Here is a 21,218-nt window from a genome sequence, read left to right as displayed (position 1 = left end):
AGTCCCTGCCCTCTTGAGCAAAAGATCTTGAAAATAAAAGTCATAGAATGTAGCTATCCAATGCCTACAGATGGGTGAAAGACAGAGAAACTCATTTCTATAGCAGAAAGGGACTGCGACTAGAGTCTTAGACTAAAGGTTGGTAGGTCGAGTTGCAAGGTCTTCTCTTGCCCTAATAGAATAAAATAATTGCTATTCGTTGGTCACTCACTATGCTCTAGAATGTTCTATGCACTTGACGTGGATATCTTCATATCTTTTCAAAATATCTCATGTTACAGATGGGACAAATGAAATTTCAGGTCATCTACCCAATGGCAAAGCTGGATTTCAAGCTAGGGCTTAACATGCCTATGACCTGAGTTGCTTATATCCCTTAAATATGCTACTTTGAGCAAGTCTGTTGATTCTTCTTCAACCCCATTACTTCTGTAAAAGAGGATTGTTGGCTCCTAATCTTGCTAAGGCTCTCTTCTGCTCTGAGCTTCCATGCATACAAGTGATCAAGATCCTCTTCCCAGTGTTTAAACATAGGGGATTTGCATATCGCCTTGTACTTAGTAGGCTTTCAAAGAAATGGGGAAATAATTAAGCAGTTCATTTTTTTAAGTTCTTAGAGTCCTTTGGTAGTTTTTAAGACAGTTAATTGATGGGAAATTTATTACTTTGGCTAAATCCTGAGAATGTAATAATGATAACTCTCAATTTATTCTAACTGATGATCATTTGTAGTATATTATATAATTATTTTGGCAGCATATTCTCATCCTAATTGTTTCTCTCAGGCTGATATGAAAATCTATTTACATTTCCTGAGCATAGAATTAGTTTTGGTTATAAGGAGCAGTTCATAGATATGAGTATGTTTCTTAATACACACAAGAATTGAGTGACCACTGTGGATAACTCACAATGCAGTGAAGGAATTTGCAATTTGTCCATACTTTTAGTGTACAGGATGGCTGTTTGCATACCTGCAAAAACTTCCAAAGAGTAGATTTGGAAGAGGATATAGATTTGTTTCTATCTGAATTGGAAGGTAATAAAAATCATATATTATGCCTCAGAATTTGGCTGTAATACGTGGTAAGAGAAATTATCCTTGCAATAGAAGTGGGGTAATGTAGAAGGAATCATATAAATAATTTGACCATGTACATCAAAGCATGTGTTAAACCTTTAACAGGATTAGTGAACCTCAGCTTTATTCAAAACTTAAAGGATACTCATTCCCCTCAATGTGCTTTTTTCAGGAGAAAGGATCCATAGCTTCTATCAGGTTCTCTAAAGAAGCCTGAAGACTGGAGTAGATTAAAAATCACTTTTCTATGTTAACCACAACAGCTGCTTCAACCCTTCATAAATGCAAGATTTTACCGAAAGAATCTCCCCCACCCTACTTTCCCCACGACTGTTAGCCAAATCCTTTCCATCATAAGAGTGGCCCTGTAAAATGTATTTCACCATTTATTCAGCTAGCATGTATTAGATGTTTTGTATATGTGGAAGATTATGCCAAGGTAGAGGCGGAGGAAAATACAATGAAAAACTCTGATGTATTGATTGAGGTCATTTAGTGAAGGATCTTGGGATTCACTATTTGCTACATCTGTAAAATGGGAATGTCATAGTGCATGTCTCACATTGTTTTGAGAGAAGTTAAATATGACAATGCCTTTAAGGCATTAAGCCCAACGCTGATGTATGAAATATCCCACATGTGAGACATTACCATCATCAATATCATTGCTGGTATCGTGCCTGGGCAAAACTACGAGAGTGATATAGTGCTTCCCACTGTTAACTCTGTCATGGCATTATCTCCTACACTTTGTCACAATGGTCCCCACACCTCCTCTCAGCCTGACTTCCCAAGTGTCCCTATCGTATCTTGCCCAATGTCATGAAATCTCTACACCAAACTTAACACACTACATCTTCCTCCTCTTCTTTCCTCCAGCGAACCACTTTCTCCCCTTGCCCCTGTCTTGGTGATAGAAACACTAGCCAATTGCTCAAGCTAGAAACCTGGGGGTTCACTTGACTCTACCCCACTCTTCCTCTTTATGAGTCACCAAATGTTATAGCTTCTGCCTTCTGAATATATTTCAGATTCAACCTCCTTTTCTCCATCTCTATCATCATCTTCCTCCTACCCTAGAAAAAATTGATCACTACGTTACAAGCACCTGCCATTTTTCCCTATCCAGCATCCGTGTAGCCTCAAAGACTGTACATCCCAAATAAAGTATGTGACCTTACTCCACTCATTTGAAATTCCTGAGTGCCATATTCCCATGCCCACATTGCCTTGAATACAAAGAATGCATTGTTTCACATGTCACACAAAGCCTTCCACACCTTGTACCCACTGCCATTACAATACCGAGTATACAAGAATATCTGTTATAATGTCTATGGCACATTTTAACAACAACAAAAAAACTTATATATTTTGTTTACGAACTGTCCTTTTTTGATGAAAGTTTACTCCATTGAAGATCTTCCCATGCCTGGGTGGCTCAGCGGTTTAGTGCCTGCCTTTGGCTGAGGGCATGATCCTGGAGTCCCAGGATCAAGTCCCACATTGAGCTCCCTGCATGGAGCCTGCTTCTCCCTCTGCTTGTGTGTGTGTCTCTGTGTGTGTGTGTGTCTTTCATGAATAAATAAATAAAATCTTTAAAAAAATCATCTTCCCAAACATCACCAAAGGGATTTAAAATTAGGATCTAGTTAATTCTACTATCTAAAGAAATATTGTAATAAAATAGCAATGTAGGTCTGAAATCCTGACATAAGGAAGAAGAGTGAGTGAGGGTCCTCATGGAACCTATGACACCATCCAAGGCACAACCTTGTACAGCTAGGGCTAGCTGTGTGGACAGAAATCTCTTTTGAAAATTCATGCACAGCTTATCAAGTTTTCTTGGTTTGATGGATCCATTCTTTATGATAAAGCTCCAACTTCTGTGGTTCTAACTCTGGTCTCACCAAACAGCCATATGCTTTTATTTTATTGGGTTCTCAAAGTCCAGAAGAACTTTGTGCAAATTATTGACTTTCCTGCCACATATATCTCCTATTATCAATTAAGAAGTTAATATAGCACAAAGAGCCCAGGATTGAAATCAAACCTAGGTTCAACTGCTATAACTATGCTCAGTCTTTTAAATCTATAGATTGAAGAAAACACCTTCTCCTCAATAGTATGTAAAAAAAGAACCTAAAGCAAAACCAAAACCTATTACAGCAGTGGGCATGTTGTAGCACTTACAAAACAGTCACTATGACCATTATTGTTGTAGCTTAAAAATATAAGTCTGGTTAATATAAAGAGGTAATTATCAGTGATTATCAGGTCTGCCTGTATGTGGGCATTACCTGGAGAGTTTTAGCAGATACCAAAGCCTAGAATATATCCCAGACCAAATAAATCAGAATACTTAGAGATAGGGTACAGATAACAGTGTTTTTTAAAAGTTCTTTGGAGATGCTAATACATTAAGAAAAACTCATATGAATAGTTACTAAATTGGATAGTTATTAAATAAATTGAAAAACCAAAAAGCCTAAAAAGCTGACGAACAGGACCCAGACTCACAATGACTTCACTAATCTACAGATACTGATGAACCAGCAAGACCACTATTTAATGGCTTCATGCCCATCTCTCCTTCAAAAAGTTATCTTTAGGGTAATTGGAGGTGTAGTTTTTATTACCACCATCATGAAAGTAGCTTATTACAAAAAGGCTACAATGTATTCAACATATTTATTTTCTGTTAACTTTCCAAATTTGTTTAGTACTTTGTCTAGCCTTGTTCTGTATTTTGCTGTTCAAACTTTTCTTCCATTGTGTTCTTTTTTACACATCATTTCTCCACCAGTGTTCCCTGGATGTTGCAGAGAGTTTATTCTTTAGGTTCATGTAATCCTCCCAAATCTTCACTCCCTCCTTTTGATCAGGTTGTCTCTTTCATTCTGCCAGGGGAAATCTTTTCTCCTGCTCTGTTGTCAGCAGTCCACATCCCTGGAATATCATAATCTCTTCTGTTGTGCACCTGAGTGGTGCCATCTGGCTCTTCTAGTAGGATTATCTCCTGAAGCGAAACTAAACCTCATTGGCTTTCAGTCCATTTATTGATATCTATTAGCATCAGCTTCCCTTCTCCTCCTGACCATACTTCTAGAGGAAAAGCTTAAAAGAAATTAAGACTGAAGGATACTCCCAAATAGTATGACCATTTCATTCACTAACACTTTGTGGAATATTCTTTGCTTTTCTCTAATTTCTCTTGGAGGCAGGAGGAAAGTAGCCTGGGTTTGTCAATGGCATAGCACCATCTTCCAGTGGAAGGAAAAGCCCTAGATTTTCTTTGTGGGTGGCTTATATCCATGCACAGGCACATAGTTAGCACATGTATGTGAATGGAGGGACACAGAAAAATTTAGAAAGTTTTCAGTTTCAAACATTTTCCCCCTTGACACATGTACTTGCTCTTAATATACCAACATTCTGAAGTCTGAGGCACCATGATCACAGAAAGATGAGCAAATGAAGTGCATTGGCTTCCTACTGCTGCTGTAACAAATTTCACTAATGCGGTAGCTTAAAACAATACAAATTTATTTGTTTATAGTTATCCCAAGTCTGAAGTCAAGGTTTGCCAGGGTTGCATTCCTTTTGAAGGGCTTAGAGAAGAATCCAATTCCTTTTCTAGCTGCTAACGGCTGTCCTCATTCCTTGGCTTGTGGCCCCACATCAGTTGCATCCCCCTCCCTCTGCTTCTATTTTCACATCACCTTCTCTGCCTTCTGACCCTCTGCTTCCATCTTATAAGGATTCTTGTGATTATATTGGGCCCACGTGAATAAACTAAGATAATTCCACACACACACAGAGCAATCCCCCCAAATTAAAATCCTTAATTTAATCACATCTGCAAAGTTCTTTTTCAACATGTAAAGTAACATTTTAATAGATTCTAGAAATTACAATATGGACATTTTTATGGGACCATTCTTCAGCTACTCCATAAGGAGTTCTGTACATTAGTGGGGTCCCAATGCTATTTTCTATGTGTTCCACTGTTTTATAGATATAGGTTATGATCATTTAATTTGGCATGAGCTTTTTTTGTTTGTACAACAATAAAAAATGATCTCAAGGCCAACTTATACCTCACTTGTACTACTGACAGTCAGCATGAAAAAGTGTGTTGCCATAGAAGTATCCTTCTCAAAGGATAGTGTAGATGGAGCCTACAGTACCACAGTCGGCAGGTGAGAAAGAGCTATACCCTAGCCTTCTTCTTAAAAATCACTGCTCTGAAACTTGATATCATTCAACTGATTTCCTGAAGATTATCCTTGTTCCGAAATAATGTATTTCTACCTTAAAGTAAAACCATTATTTTAGCCACATTGCATGTCATACATTTGGAAGTTGTTCACTTGAAATTATTGACTAAAAACCATGTCTGATGGTTGAGAATTTATCTTGATATTGAGAAGGCTATAAATGGAGCAATACACTTTAGGTTAGTCAATATAAACTTCTAAGACACCTATTTTTCAATGAAAAGAAGCAGTAATAAAAACCTTTATAAATATTACAAGGATACCTCAGAATTGCTCAGGAGCACTCCAGGTTCTATTTTAAGTTTCTGCTACCATGATGGCAGTGCATGTCAATTATTTGTGACATATGGCTCACCCTTAGTTGAAGATTTGTAGAGAATTTCTTTGTTACTACCTCCATAACATTGCATCACCTTCTGAAAAATGATCAAGTTAAAATACGATGTAGGCTTCTTGAGATACCAGGACATGTTGTTGGAAGACTTCAACCCAGAGACTTTCCAGGTATCTTGTAGGCCAACTGTGTCACCAACTGTAGAATTTAGAACCCACAAATTATCTTGCTCATCCTCAACTGGACTTGAATGAGGGGTCTCAAGGCAAGCTAAAATATGATCTTTGTGTTGCTCAGGTTGTATGTGATAACCTATCTAAATCCAAGAGATAATCTTTGCCAAGAATACGACTGCACCAAGGAAAGTCAATGCTGTTATGAGGAAGGTCATGAACGTTCTTTATATAAGCTCCAGAGAGCACATGGGCTGAGTTGGAGCCATCATTATTAATGAGCAATAACTATGTTTCAAGGTATAATGATAACAGTGGGACCATCAGAACTGTCCTTTTGAGAATCAACTGTCCATGAGTTTATTTTTTTTTTAATTTTATTTATTCATGATAGTCACAGAGAGAGAGAGAGAGAGAGAGGCAGAGACACAGGCAGAGGGAGAAGCAGGCTCCATGCACCGGGAGCCCGACGTGGGACTCGATCCCGGGTCTCCAGGATCACGCCCTGGGCCAAAGGCAGGCGCCAAACCACTGCGCCACCCAGGGATCCCCTGTCCATGAGTTTAATTCTACCTTCTGATGATTCATTTTAACTACAAAAGGAAGAAATTTATGATTATTTTCAAGTCACTGAAACAACAGAATAGTCATGTGGCACTTCCATCATAATATAATCCAGAGAAACCCTTCAAATAGGTATCAACCACCCTTCCTCCTGCTGGTTTAGGGTTATGTTTTCTAGATTGCATAGAATATCATATGCAAAGTATCAAGACTTTGAGTTTTTAGTACTGTTCTCTGTGTTAGGGTTCTCCAGAGAAACAGAACCAATAGGAGATAGATGTGAAAAGATTTAATATGAGGAATTTGTTCACATGACTATAGACACTGAGAAGGCTCACAATCTGCCCTCCAAAAACTGGAGACCCAGGAAAGTGTGGTATAATTCCTGTTTAAGTCTGGAGACCTGCAAACCAGAAGAGCCAGTGGTGAAAATCTTATTCCAAGGGCAGGGGAAAAGCAAAGTTCTAGCTCAGGTAGTCAGGCAGGAAGAAAAAGGATGCGTTACTCCTTCCTCTGCCTTTCTGCTTCATTTGGGGTCTGAGTGGATTTGATGGTGTCACCACACTGAGAGGGTCATCTGCTTTGCTGGGTCTGAGTCACCAACTCAAAAGTTTCTCTGATCTGGAAACACCCTCACAGACACACCCAGAAATAATGTTTAATCTGGGCACGCATTGGCCTGGCCAAGTTGACACAAAAAAATTAACCATCACAGTCTTTTTTGAGTTCTTATAATTGATTCTGCAGGGACATAGAGTATGATTAACTATGAATAATATTTTGTTGAGGGCCTTTTTTTTTTTCACTCTAACCCAAACCATCTGCATCAGATCTGGATAGTTCATTCCTCTTTATGAGAAAAAAAAAATCTTTCAGCTTATCCCAACCATGATTACTTATTATGTGCTATATATTTATTACATAAGAAGTTAAATCAGCCTAGAAAATACATTTGAGACAAAGTGATATATACTTTGTTTTTAAAGGGAGAGGAGTTGGAATGAAGGGGGAAATTAGATAAGGAAAACAAAGATGAATGGCATTGGCACACACAGAATATATACCTTGTGTTCCTATCTACTGCTAAAGAGGAACTCACAATTTTCACCCTAAATTCCCTAGCACTCAAAACATAGTCACAAAAAAGAGCACTTGTATGCCTTACAGTACTCACGAAACAGAACATTGCATTTATTCAGAAGAAAAACAGCTTGCTATGGCCCTCATAACCATGTTAGGCACCTATCAGGGTGAAATCTCTGGAGGGTGACCCATGTCAGGGTGACCAAAACCAGCACACGGCCCCACCCAATCACAAGAGGGCAAGAAATGCAGTCCTGCAATTTGCCCTTCCAGATGGAAAATTGGCAATGGCACCCATGATGTCTAAACTATCGGCCTTCTAACAACAAGACAAGTAGTAGATACTCAGTATTATCCCTTCCATAGATATATAATGTTATTGAAAGGGCTGGATATTTTGCCGTCAATCTAAGTCAGTGATGTGATGTCAAGGTTATTTAATAAGAATAATTCTGTTAGGAAACAACCACTATTAAAAGAACATATTAGTGGAAACAATGAAGGATAATATGCCATCAATATGAATAGTATAGACAGCCACATTTATTACACATTACGTTTGTGATGTGGTGTGTTCTGTGCTGTTAGAAATGATTTAAAGATAGCCAGAACTAGTTTCTAGCAATACTACCTTGGTACAGTATACACGGCCTAGGTCAGCACCACTCGGCTAGTCTAGCGGACAAGTACACTATCAAAATTCAAAGAAGGTAGCGTTTCCAAGGAAAAAGTCAGTTTTGCAAAGATTAGAAAATTCCCCATATCATGATTATGCTTTTTTATTTGAAAAACTGACATTTATCTTGATGTGACATTTTCCTAATCCCTTAATGACTTTTAGTTGAAATACCAACGTGCAGAGAGAAAATCGTCATGTGAATACTTTTATTTATGAAGTATACTGCTATTAAACGACAGAGCTGCTGGTCCTGACCAGTCCCACAGACTTTCACACGGACACTTGTTTAAAAAGCACCACCTTCGGTGCTACTGGCCTTCTTCTTTCCCAGAAGCTTCTCATTCACCTGTGTCCTAGAGAGTCCACAGAGGTGGAAGCAGAGACTTCACTCATGACTATATTTCTTAATTCCCATTTCTAAGATGTTCAAGGGAAGAAACCACGAGGCACTAACCCAGGCACTAGGTAGGAAAGTCAAAAACGGAGATTTTTCCAGTGTGCCAAGTAAAAGGCATCCCGGAAGGGAGGACCCAAGGGTTCTTTCTGCAATAAAAGTAGACCTGTTGGCTGAATATTAACTGCATCTTCATAACTTTTTTCTAACATTAAATAAGAGGTATATCAAATGAATATTTGCCTCCAAGAATTAAAAAATAATAAAAAGGATTAGTTGAACGAGTGCTTAAAATGTCTTAAATGTCTCCATAATACAATTTTAAAAGGAAAGTCAACCCAAGTGAAAAGCTAAAAACCTCGGGTGCCTTTTTGTTTATTTTTCAGTTTCAGAAATGATATTTTAAATCTCAGTGTCCAGCTCCATATCTTTACATAAAACTTGCCCAGGCCTCTTTGAAGAGGTAGTCTTGGCTGCAATTATGCTATCTAATGACGAAAGTGAAAAATTGGATTCCTGACTGACCCCGGCAGGTTAGCTCTTTATGCTCCAATGATATAAGAGACCAGCTAATAAGACCTCACCATGCATGGCTTTAAATGTTATTGATGGCCTTAAAGCAATTCTACCCTTTTTAAAATTCTTTTGTGCATCTGGTCTTGTTATCACCCCGGGAGTGACTTATACACAGTGGGCTCATGATTCAGAGAGCGAGTTTCCTGTCATTTGTCTTACCTTCATGGCGTTACGATTTCACTAAATTTTCCTCTGGGAAAATTAACAGAGAGGGCAAAAGAAGCATCAATTGGTGTGTTTTGTGCTGTCAATGAATACCCTCTTCATTCTTTATCCCTTCTCATGTAAAATCATTTGAGTTTATGTATTTTAGGCACTTTCTGACCTCTGATAACACACATTGCCTTCCCTAAGATCGTGTCAATCCATCTCTTCAGTTGAAGTTATGAAAGCCTGTTCTCTGGTGTGAATGGACATGTTTTCAACCACTGCTGTGAAATACAGAAACTAAGGCTCTGCTCTGGGGAATTCCAGCTTGGGATGTCTCTGTGATGGAGTCTAAGAATATCTAATTCTAAAACTTTCAGAGAGGATTCTCATTTGCATTCAGAATTTATCAGAGCTGTGGGAAAAAATTGCCTTGGAAATTTGAGTTCTGAGTCTTCTCCATTCATTTCTATACAAAGGCCAAAAAATGGCACCCAATGGTCCTTTGCTGACCTCCCCCCACCCAAGGAAGGTGATACCCTTGATTTAGAAAGGTATCCAAATCATTTGCACTGGTTTCTTCTCAATGGACACCATTTCCAGGAATCTAAAAGTAAGATCACATTTTAATCAACTGCCTTTACCTAGAACCCTTGCCTTTTCTGTTCACCTCTTTTCCCCCTTCCCTACCTGGTAAAAACAATGCACACAGGATGTCTGGAACTGTCAAGATCCCATGCAGGTAACAGGATCAGAATTAAGAGACAGTGAGACATTTGTACAAGAACAGTCCCCATCCTTCAATCTATAAACAAATCCTCTTTTCCCCTATTCATACATACTGTGGGACAAGATAGGAAAGCAGCAGAGAGAAAGGCTTCAGAGATATGCATATGTATAAGCCCTCATTTAAATATATCTACATACCAGTATTGCAATTCAACATTTAATGAGTTCTACTCTGAGGCAGTACGATAAGTATTAAAGCTAAGGAGATCAATAAAATATCTTTCTAAGCATGGGGTTACTCAGACACCTAGGCAATGAGGAGAGCAAAACACTGTTATTAAGAACAGTTCCAAATACTAAATTTGTTGTGCATACACTACCTTTAAATTTTTTTAATTTAAATTATACCTACCATTTCAATGAAGATTGAACATAGTCTGATGAGAAAACATTGGATGGAGGCTAATGGCCTGGGTCCTCAGCTGCCCACATCAGCTCCCCATCAGCCACTGATCTGTCTCAGGTCTCTGTTCTGCTGAATATGTAGATTTCCAAAGCCCCTTCCTGCTCTATATCCTCAAACTATTGCAATTGCCCTGCTAATGATCTATTTCTTATTATAATTCTGTTTCTGATTCTTTCCCCTTATTTCTCTTTTGCAGATTCTTTTCATGGGCATGATGACTGAGTACTATCACTACTTTTTCACAACCCTGGTAAGCACTTCCAGTGGAAATGTATTCCGTGCTGTAGGAAAACATCTCCAGTTATTTCAAAAGTCAGCCCCACCAGTGTCAGAAGCAGGGTATTGTCATGGAGATTTGTCTTACTTTCCTAAGAATCCTTTAAATCCAGAAATGCTGAACAGCAGGTTCTTTCTTTTTTTAAAAAATTAGCATCAATGCCTGTGCATCTGGAAAGGGATTAAAATGATAGTTCCATTAAATAGAAACCGTCAAAGAGCAAACTAGTCATAAAGAATCATCTACATTTTCTAGATACATTAGAAGGCACACTAAAATGTATCTTAGCTTTTTTGATCCTATGGGATTTACAGAGACCCTTCAGGACCAATTTGCCCTCACGGTCTTGCTTTTTTCATCCTTTGCTCACAAGCAGATATTACAAATCAGACCCTGGACTTTCCATATTCTATATTGCATAGGATCCTCAATTTATAGGCCAACCTAACTTTGTGTAATGTATTCATTTTAGCACATCACATTGCTTACTGTGGAGTTTGTGAGGGATTCCATATGCATTCTAGAATTTTCTGTCTGACGTCTTGTAGTTTGAGTAACTTTCCTTCCATTCATTGAGCGCGCTAAAGGAAATCTTTCTTTCTAGATCTTATTCTTTAAATTTGCTTCCTTAAGCATTTCCCTCTTGTTTTATCTGCATTTGCCATGCTTTGCTTTTTGTATTCTCAACCATTCTTGCCCATGACTATTGGTAAAACTTACAGAAGAAAGTTATGTAGTACAAGGGGGGAAAATATAACACTTTAGAAGGCAGTACTCTTTTTCTGATACTGAGCCAGGAGGACAGAACTGCCCTCTTAAAACTCTACAGTCTAATTCAACATTATCTTGGGAAAGGGTAGCTGCATAAAGAAGAATTATTCAGAAGAACAAATCCGTGTGCCTCTTCTGCAAATACAGATCATGAGGTGTTTCTGAAGCTGCCTCTCCTTAGGAACCACGGTCATCACTGATCATCTTGCATTGCACTTCCATAAAGCAGTTACACTGTTAGGAAATTTTTCTCTTTTTCTTTCCTTGTTAAGTGTTATTTTGAATGTTTGGTTTATTCCAAATGCAAGATATCTTTAATGACATATGATAGAGTTAAACCTTTCTTCACAAGAAGCAAGCTGAAATTTTTGTATTGTTTTAAATATGAATCAACAGGGGCACCTGCATGGCTCAGACAGTTAAGCATCTGCCTTGGGCTCCGTTTGCCTTCAGCTCAGGTCATGATCTCAGGGTCCTGGGATCAAGCCCCATCTCAGGCTCCCTACTCAGTGGGGAGTCTGTCTCCCTTTGCTCCTCCCTATTGTTTGTGCTCTCTCTTTCATAAATAAATAAATAAATGGATAAATAAATAAATAAAATCTTAAAAAAATAAATATGGATCAACATAAACATCTGGTTTATACTCAGCCTCATCTGTAAGAGAAAACTTAAGTGGGTTAAACTTTTCTTCCTGAAACATTGTCTGAAAGGGAATTAGTTCCAGTGCTATGATACCCATGTTCACACAACCCTATGCTTTGGTTCGTTCTCCAAGGAGAACACTCAGAGCTTGCATCCAGTGAAAATTCTTCATGCTCTCATTGTATGGGGCATGGGTCAATGAACCAGAGAATGGTATTTTTTCCTGCTGGAAGTGATCTTCCTATCAAATGCATAAGAAAATTCCAAATTTCATCTCCTTTACCAGATCTAAGGCAGCAGGAAGTGATGGGTCATCCTTGGACTAGTCACATCACCACTCAGAACTTCAGTGTCCTCATCTATAAAATAAGAGCATTGGACCAAATGGGCACAAAGATCCCTTCCAATTCCCCAAACCCTATATTCTAGAAACAGAACTTTAACTTCTCAGAATATTGTATCCTGTGCCCAAGGGCATACTAATTCCTCTTCTTGGTTTATCCAAATTCTAATAGCATTGCAAAAAATAGTGGAAAATGAAAACTGCTCACTGCCTAGAGTTTCTCAGGCAGCGTGCAAGCAAAGAACAACGGGAAATTCTTTGATGAAGCAGTGAGGATGGCAGTTATTTTAATTTTAATCTACCTGTTGCTTCAGCAGTCATTATTCTGTTTTGCATAAAGGACATTGAAAATGTTAACTCTTTCTACTTTTATCATTTTTAATACTGCGCAGGACTTATTTGCTTTAGATCTGGAACTCTATAGGTACAGTGGGGTAAACATGACTGGATTTCGGCTGCTTAATATTGACAACCCTCATGTGTCCTCCATCATTGAGAAGTGGTCCATGGAGAGATTGCAGGCACCCCCGAGGCCCGAGACTGGCCTCTTGGATGGCATGATGACAGTAAGTAGTCTTAAAATAAAAATCATTTGAGATGACGTTTGCCTCCTTAGGGGTTAGGTAAAGAAGCACCTATGCCTCCTCTAGTGGAAGTAAAAGTATTATAACTTGTGCCTTGACTTGAATGAGAGAAGGAGTAAAATTTTTAGGTATTTTGAACATCTATGCACGGCTACTATCGAAAATTGCTATTTTCAGCTTTCTGGACTGTACGTCCCTCTGATTTAAAAAAAAAAAAAAAAAAGAGTTAAATGAGTAGCCACCATTGCCAGCCAAATGGAGCCAAAGCAGAAGCCAAAGTGAGGGTGAGTAGAGTGAGTTTTACCCTTGGAAATGTGGCCTTGGGAAGGGGGGAGGAAAGGAAGAGCAAGTTGCCTACAAAAGTGATGCAGAGCAAGTTTGCGGCCCTCCTTTCTTTTTTTTTTATTAATAAATTTATTTTTTATTGGTGTTCAATTTGCCAACATATAGAATAACACCCAGTGCTCATGCATGCGGCCCTCCTTTCTTGCCACATCTCAGCAAACGGTGGCACACGTGGAAAGACACCAGATTTGCATACAGTTGGTGTGTTCACATTCTTCCTGCCTGGATGTGTACAGGAACACCTCTGCAGACACTGACAGTGATTCACACCAGCCATATGTTGCTCTTGAAGCAGATGCCAGGCCCACCTCCTGACAAGGAGAGGTACTCTGCTGAACAGATAAATTGCAAACTGCCTCATCAGAGAGCTCCTCGCTAACAGCATTTGTCTTTCGTTGTCAAATGCACCTACCTTAGCTTTATTTCTCTAATGAAGCTCCCTACGTGATGAAGAAAATAGCAGGACATTTTTTAAAAAGCTTTCTATGTAGGAATCATGTCATCTAAAGGGAAAGATACTAGGAATGCGGGCAGGTAATAGCATTTGAAATTGGCATCGTATTTCATTCTCTGTTCCCATCATCGGGAGAAGCACTCTTGCTTTTAAGATGCAATTTACCGATAACCGAAAGGTATCATCTTGCAGAGAAATGAACTTGGGATTTCTTTTCCTTTTCTACCATTTTTTTTTTCATGAGAAACAAATGAATACCAAGGAAAATGAATTAATAAATGAAATGGTTCTGGATGATTCCTTGTTCAAGCTCCCTGATTGTTTTTCAAACCTGAAATAACTCTTAAAATATACAAAGTGATGGGAGAGATAATGATAGAAAGCATTTTAATACAAATGAGCCTTCGGTGATTTGAAACATTGCTTTGAATAGGAACAAGTAGAGACTATCCAGGGAAGTACTAGACCTTCTGAGAGGGAAGAGGGCAAGCTAGAGAGAAAAAGAGTTAGAGACAGAGGGAGACAGAGGGGTATGCTAATACAACAGCTTTTTTCTTCTTTCTCTTGGATTTATAATTCCAGTGAGTTCAAATGTCTCAAATCCCCTGCCCACACACCTTGCCTCCCAATGAGATTTCTATCCACAGGCTGAGATCTCCAATAATTGTTACCTACACTCAGTGTATTCCACTAAAAAAGTTACAGTTTGGAGCTATGTTATCACAGCTTGTGGATTCAGGCCAAACATTAAATATTCATCACAAGTATGGCTTAATTTACAAAAAAAAAAAAAAAAGCATCTGTTGCATTCAATTATACAGGACAGTTTGTACATATTGACTGAGATGAAGAAAATCATTGAACAAGGAGGATAGAACCGTGCAAGTCACACCAACTCAGGCCAGGCAGGGGATGCAGCTATTCCGCTAGGACTGCTGCCAGTGGCCTGGGCAAATGGCAGTTCCATGGGCAGGAAGCATGGTGCAGCCAAGTCCCAGTGGATGGAAGAGGTCCTGTTTTGCCTAAAGTTTACTACTGTCATCTCACTTAAGAAAGGGATTTCTAGGCTCTGTTATTGCTCCTGTTATTATTAGAAACTATAAAAAAAGAGAAAGGGGAGAAAGGGGATTTATCAGAATTTATCTTCAGAAAGGAAGAGAAGGGTTCCCTGGGTACCAAAAGTGGGGAGAGTAGATATATCAGTCATGTCTATACTAGTCTAAAAAAGTGGTAGAACACAGCACCCACTAGAAGTTGGATCCCATAGTCATACAGATCGGTTTTCCCCTGGTTTCACTGAAATAGAAGTGATATACTTCATCGTATAAGTGTAAGGTATACAGCATAACAGATTGACTTACATATATTGTGAAATGATTATTGCAATAAGTTTAATTAGCATGCATCATCTCATATAGCTACAATAAAAAGAAAAAAAATGGTTAGATATAGTTTTGAAATTAATCCCATGAAGTATAATAGTGACATTTATTCACCTGAAGACTCCATTTTGGCTTCTAGTAATGGAGGCCAATTTGGGGATGTGGAAACTGAGTCACAGTGAGTTTAAAGAGTAGATTTACAGGTTTGAAGCCCAATGGACTAATCTCTGAGTTGAGAGAGCAGAAACTCATGTCCCCAAGCCAGGGCCCAGATCTAACAAATCTTTGTTCTCATGTTGCCTCTGTACTCAAACCATTTTCTTCCCCACCTTCCTGATAAAAAAAAAGCCCTATGGTTTCAGTTCCACTGGGTCTGTATTCCTCAGATCTCATGGTTCATTCTTTCTTACATCTGTAGCATTTGTGACTCTCACTGCCTAAAACCTTCTTCCCCTGTCAAATCCACTTCACCAGAGAGGCCTGTTATTCTTTCTTCCATGGCCTGTTTTCTTTCGCTGTGTAGCCCTACAACTTCACACACTATATTTTGATTCGTTTGTTCAGTGCCTTCCTCTACAAGAATACAAACTCCATGAGGACAGAGAGGCTTTGTCTTTTTGTGATGTCCTTTATGCCCAGAAATAGAAAAGGTCTGGCACAAAGCAGGCCTTCAATAAATATGTCTTTAATAAGGGAGCTAATGCTAAATAAATAAAAATTGGGCTTCTGCTAAGACCAACATGTTAAATGAAAAATATTCATATACCCCTTAAATAAATCTGTAAAAGCCCAAAGAGAGTTCCTACAAGTAAGAACTAGGCATGTGTAGTGAAGATAGTGATTATTCTAAAGTAATAATAATATTTTAAAAATTAGCCTAGACTAACCACTATCTATATTTAAGTAATGCCATTACTAAAAGAGAGTTGCATTCACTGAAATCATATGCATTATACCACTACTCTCCAAGGCAAATTTCCCTATTGCCTTTATAGTTTTATTTTTGTGTGTGCTGCATTCATATACAGATGCCTGTAGGAATATATAATATAGAAATTTTTAAAAATATGTTTAAAAATATCCATGTGTTTTTACTTCCCACCTACTTGTCTGATTTTCTCTTTAATATTTTTAAACTTAAAAATTTCTTAGAATATCATACACCAAAAATATCTTCAAAGAATATTATTATATATGACAAAACACATCCAAATCTGAAAATCATGTCCAATGAAAAATTTTGACTCCCGACTTAACAGCCATAGATGTAATTAAAGAAAAAAAATATTGACTTTGAAAATAAGGTTAAAATTGTGTTAATTAAGAAACCTGTTACTGAGTCAATAGAGTTCAAAAATAGTGAAACTCGTTATTTAAAACATCTTGAGATTAAAAAAAGAAAGTGTTTTCTCAACCGAAGTGTTGATTAACTCAATAGAAGTTTGGAGTAATTTTACAAAATCTACTTCATTCCCTTTTATGGCGCTTAAATTTTTCTTAGCACTTGGGGTGATTCAGTCTATTGGCTTCTGAATAGACTGAGATAATGGAGTGACCCATTTTCAGGTAGAGTCCTCTCTGATTGTGAACCAAAACTGTGCATGATTCAATAGTGCTTAGTAATCATAGAAACAAGAACGTTGATCCGTCTTTGGCCTTCCCAGTTCTTCAAAAGCATTCACAATATAGTTATGTCAGTAGCCTTATGTTACGTGTGAGCATTTCCTGTAATCATGATCCAGGAGGGAGGTACCTTTGAGTGTCACCTAAATGTCAGCTGCTGCTCCAGCAACAAAAGACAATGGGCTATGAAATTCAATGGAAAAACCAAGATCTTTCCAGATGAGGAAAGCCTAGATTAAGTACTGGCTATGTCCCCTGAATAACTAAATGACCTGACTAGGTTATGTGGCATCTCTGAGTCTGCTTGCTTACCTGTCAATCTGTGTAATAATATTTTACAGTGTTACTCTATAGATTAAATTAGATAATATATATAAAACCTCCAGGACATAGAATTGGATTTACTTGATGGTACCTGCTATTATGCCAGTTTGTAGTCAATATAGGAACAAAAGACATTCTGAAATGCAGAGACCAAATCCTTACTTGTTTACAGGAGATGTGTTTCTTGGCCTGCACAGGTAGCCCAAGATAGCCCCTTACCTGGGACCTGTGTGACCTTGTGTGACCGACCATAGGAATCACCCAGGTGTGTTTTCCAAAGTCCACATATGGTCCTCTTTTCCCAATTTCTCATGTCTCTCCCAAAAGCTGGAAAATGTTTATTGAAATTAGAATATGCCAACCTCTGCACCAGGTCTCACTGGATCTGCTGGACTTCTGCCCTAATTACTGAATTTCTAGATTGTGAGTATATGATTATATCTTTGCTACCTTCTCCAGGCCATTTCCAAACCCCAGTTCACTTGCGGGTCGCTCTTCTCAGCATCCTGAACGCTCAGGACGTGCACTGCCTCTCCCACCACTTTGGCTGTTCAGTAGCATCCGCCCCCGCAAGGGAAACTAGCTCATTCATACTAAGAGACAAATTCCTGCTAGCTCTATGCTGTGGGTGAGATATTTGGATTTTAATAGAGGAATCAGTGAGAGAATAAATTTAGGAAATGAGGGAGAAGGGTGTCATTTGGGAGAACTTCTCTTACAGAAAACTGCCTTGTCCATCCATGTCAGGCCAGTGAATATTTCTGAATTTGCAGAGAAGATGGGAAATCTATACTTTTTGCCCATTTGTTTCACAAAGACTAAGTCTTCCTTCAGCACTCCCATCTCCTGCAGTTTTCTTTTTCCAATAACGCCATACAAGGAAGACAGCAAAATGCAAGGAATCTATAAAGCCATATCCTGTTGTTACTCCTCATTTCCAAAGAGTAGCATCTCCCTGGATTTTGTTGGGATCCCCAAGACCACATTCAGGTTTCATTTGGCAGGAGAACGCACAGAAATCGGAAGGGCTGTTAACTCAGAGATAACAGTTTATTACAGCAAAGGGATACAGATTAAAATCAGCAAAGGAAAAGTTGCAAAGGGCAAAGTCCAGGAGAAACTATATGGGGACTACTAGTGGTCCTCTCCCAGGAAAGTTGCTTTGACAAGTGCTTCATTCTCTACAGCAATGACATAAGGCAACATGTACAGAGTGTTGCCAACCAGGGAAGCTCCTTCAGGCCTTGATGTGCAGGGTTTTTACTGGGAGTCAGTCACATAGGCATCAAGCATCCTCATAGCTGATCCCATCTGCTCAGTCTCCAGCCATTCCAGAGCGCAAACTGATAGATACAGCATGGCCCAGGGCTCCAGATGAACAAAAATAGGCATTCACCATAAATCATACTGCTAAACTGCCTGAAACTGCCCAAGACCCCAAATATACAAAAACACAATGGTCAGGCAGGATATTCCCAGGTTTTGGACATTATCTCCCAGAACCCAGTCAAAAGCCAGTCCTTTCTTGGAAATATGTGTAGAGCGTGGGCACCTCGGTCCTGCTGAGTTGAATCTTTATTGCACACTGTTGTGATAACCAAAACACAGTGTGAGACTGCTTTTTGTATGCTTGTTTCATGATCCATGTTGTGGTAAAGAGATTTTCTTAGGGGCACTGAGTAATGTGGTCTCATTCAGTCTTTCGATATAAATAAAATGTGAAAATAAACACATTCGGAAAAATAAAATCTGAAACACAGGCCAATTTCTTTTACATTTATCTAAAATAACTCGAGAGTTGCTACTCGGTAAGCTGGCCTCCAGCACAGAACTGAAAAGGGAAGAAAATTCAGGGGTGGTTTATTAGTGTTATAAAATAGGTAGACACACGTCTCCTCCATCTAAGAAAGCGTTGCGCATCAAAGGGAAGTGTGGTTTTAGAATAAATGGTTTTCTTCTTTGAATTTGAAAAGCACTGATCAGGCCCATGGTTTTGAGCTGTGTTATTTCCCAACCCAGTGTGGAGGCAGCCTTGACAAAGAAAGTCAAAATCCTTCCTTAGCCCAGCTTATGGAAGAGTTAGATCAAAACTTCACTCCTCACACTTCTCTACCAACTCTTTCAATTAGTCAATTAGTGAATATGCATACAAATTTGCAAAAAAATATACTCCACTGCTAAAATGGTCCAGGTCCCAAGAGCATAGTGGTTAAGGGGGTGAGTTCCAAAATCTAAGTTTACATCCTAAGTTGAAATTCTCACTTGCCTAGTAAGTTAGTTACTTCCTGAAGTTACTTCTCTAAGTCTCCATTTCCCTGTTGGTAAAATGGTGACAATACCTATTTCAAAGTCATCGTTTTAATAATTTAAGGTGACAGCATGTGTAGGATGCTTATAGTGCCTTGTGTGTAGTAAGTTGTCCGTGAACATTCACCATAATTGAGCTATTATTGTAATTATTAAATCAGCATTAAATATTTGTTTTAGAGGCAGCTCAACTTCATGGTTGAGAACATAAACCCTAGCTCCAAATTCCTGGGTTTGAATCTTGGTTTGCCCACTACTGCTTTGGGGAAGCCATTTAACCTGGTCATATCTTTACCCATAAAAGAGTAAAGGTTATGATGAAGATTCAGTGTTTGCAAAGCATTTAGAGCAGCACCTAACATACAATAAGTACTTGATAAAAGTCAGCTACTATTAATTGAATTTCAAAAAGTCTCATTCTGCCAAGTGATTACTCTCCTTCAATTATACCAAATTAGGATAGCAGAGTGGTGAAGAACATGGGTGCTAGAATCAGACTGTCATGGGTTCACACTCTGGCCATGCAGCTGATTAACAGAGTAGCCTTGGACTAATTTTTCTGAGCCTCAATTTTCTTATCTATGAAATTGATTACACCAGTTTTGAACTGAAATAATCAAAACATTTTTAAGCTTTAACAATCACTACCACCACCACTACTGATCTAACTTCTATATGTCAATGATATAAGTAAAACAACTTATTTTACAAGTACATCTTAAAACCTTGGGATTATACAGTTCTCATAAAAATGTATTTTATTTTTTTGTATTTTATTTTAAGGCATGAAATAACATTAATTCCTTCAGCAATCATTTATTAAACAACTTTAAATAACGTTTATGTGCCAGTAACTGTCCTACACACTAAAGACACTAAAGTCAAACATTTCTTCATTCACAAAACCCACATTCTTACTGAGAAACCAATGTCACTATAAGTGCAATATGGAAATGGAAATGCAAATGGAAAATGCAATGATAGAGATTGCACAGGAAGCATTTAAAGGGGGGATATTCTTTGGACTTGTAGATGGATAAAGTGTGAGATGTAGGAACCCTCTCTTTCCTCTTCCATTAAGACATGCTCTCAATAAGTGCACAGTAAATGTTGAGCTCATCAACAGATTTCTGGGGGAAAAAAAAAAAAATGATAATCTTTGATCTATGACCTAGATTCTAGATTTAACTCTACCAATTATTTGCTATACGTAGGACCCTACACATATAGGGGTCTAGGGGTTATTTCTTCTAGGAGTCATTTTTTCTACATAAGTAGTTCTATCTATCTGTTCTGTTGATTTGGGGAGCTTGTTGAGAATTTCAGATGAAGTTCTGATGAAAACTCTCAACTAAAATGTGAAAGTACTATACAATTTTATCCTTAAAGAAAACAACAGGACAATATTTTTATAAAATACTAGCAGTTTTGTGTGAAATTTTGCAAATGAGAGAGATTTCATAAGGAAGGGAAGAATGAGATGGCAACCCCCAAAAGCAAGGACTACCTTAAACTGTCTATCAAAAAGCAAATGCTGACAAGAGTAGGATATTCCAAGCAACTTACATGAGTGTGTTTTTCAAAAAGTCTTCCACAACCTGCTATTGGATTTGATTCCACAACTTAAACCTTCCTGACTCCAGCAAATAGAAGTGACCGA

General features: G+C 38.3%; 1 protein-coding gene across 2 annotated transcripts in view; it reads left to right on the top strand.

The window, feature by feature from the left end:
- The window catches only part of GRIK1 (glutamate ionotropic receptor kainate type subunit 1), a 176,876-nt gene that overhangs the window by 63,457 nt on the left and 92,201 nt on the right, over positions 1 to 21,218 (top strand). For both annotated transcript variants that reach the window (XM_038581313.1, XM_038581312.1), the window contains exons 6-7: positions 10,703 to 10,756; positions 12,932 to 13,105. In XM_038581313.1, the coding sequence (XP_038437241.1) occupies positions 10,703 to 10,756; positions 12,932 to 13,105 (228 nt within the window). The remainder of the gene's footprint in view (positions 1 to 10,702; positions 10,757 to 12,931; positions 13,106 to 21,218) is intronic.

This window comes from Canis lupus, chromosome 31 (genome assembly GCF_011100685.1).
Source record: "Canis lupus familiaris isolate Mischka breed German Shepherd chromosome 31, alternate assembly UU_Cfam_GSD_1.0, whole genome shotgun sequence".
Taxonomy (NCBI): domain Eukaryota; kingdom Metazoa; phylum Chordata; class Mammalia; order Carnivora; family Canidae; genus Canis; species Canis lupus.
The sequence above is the reverse complement of the archived record's forward strand: the minus strand, read 5'-3'. Positions and strand labels throughout refer to the sequence as shown.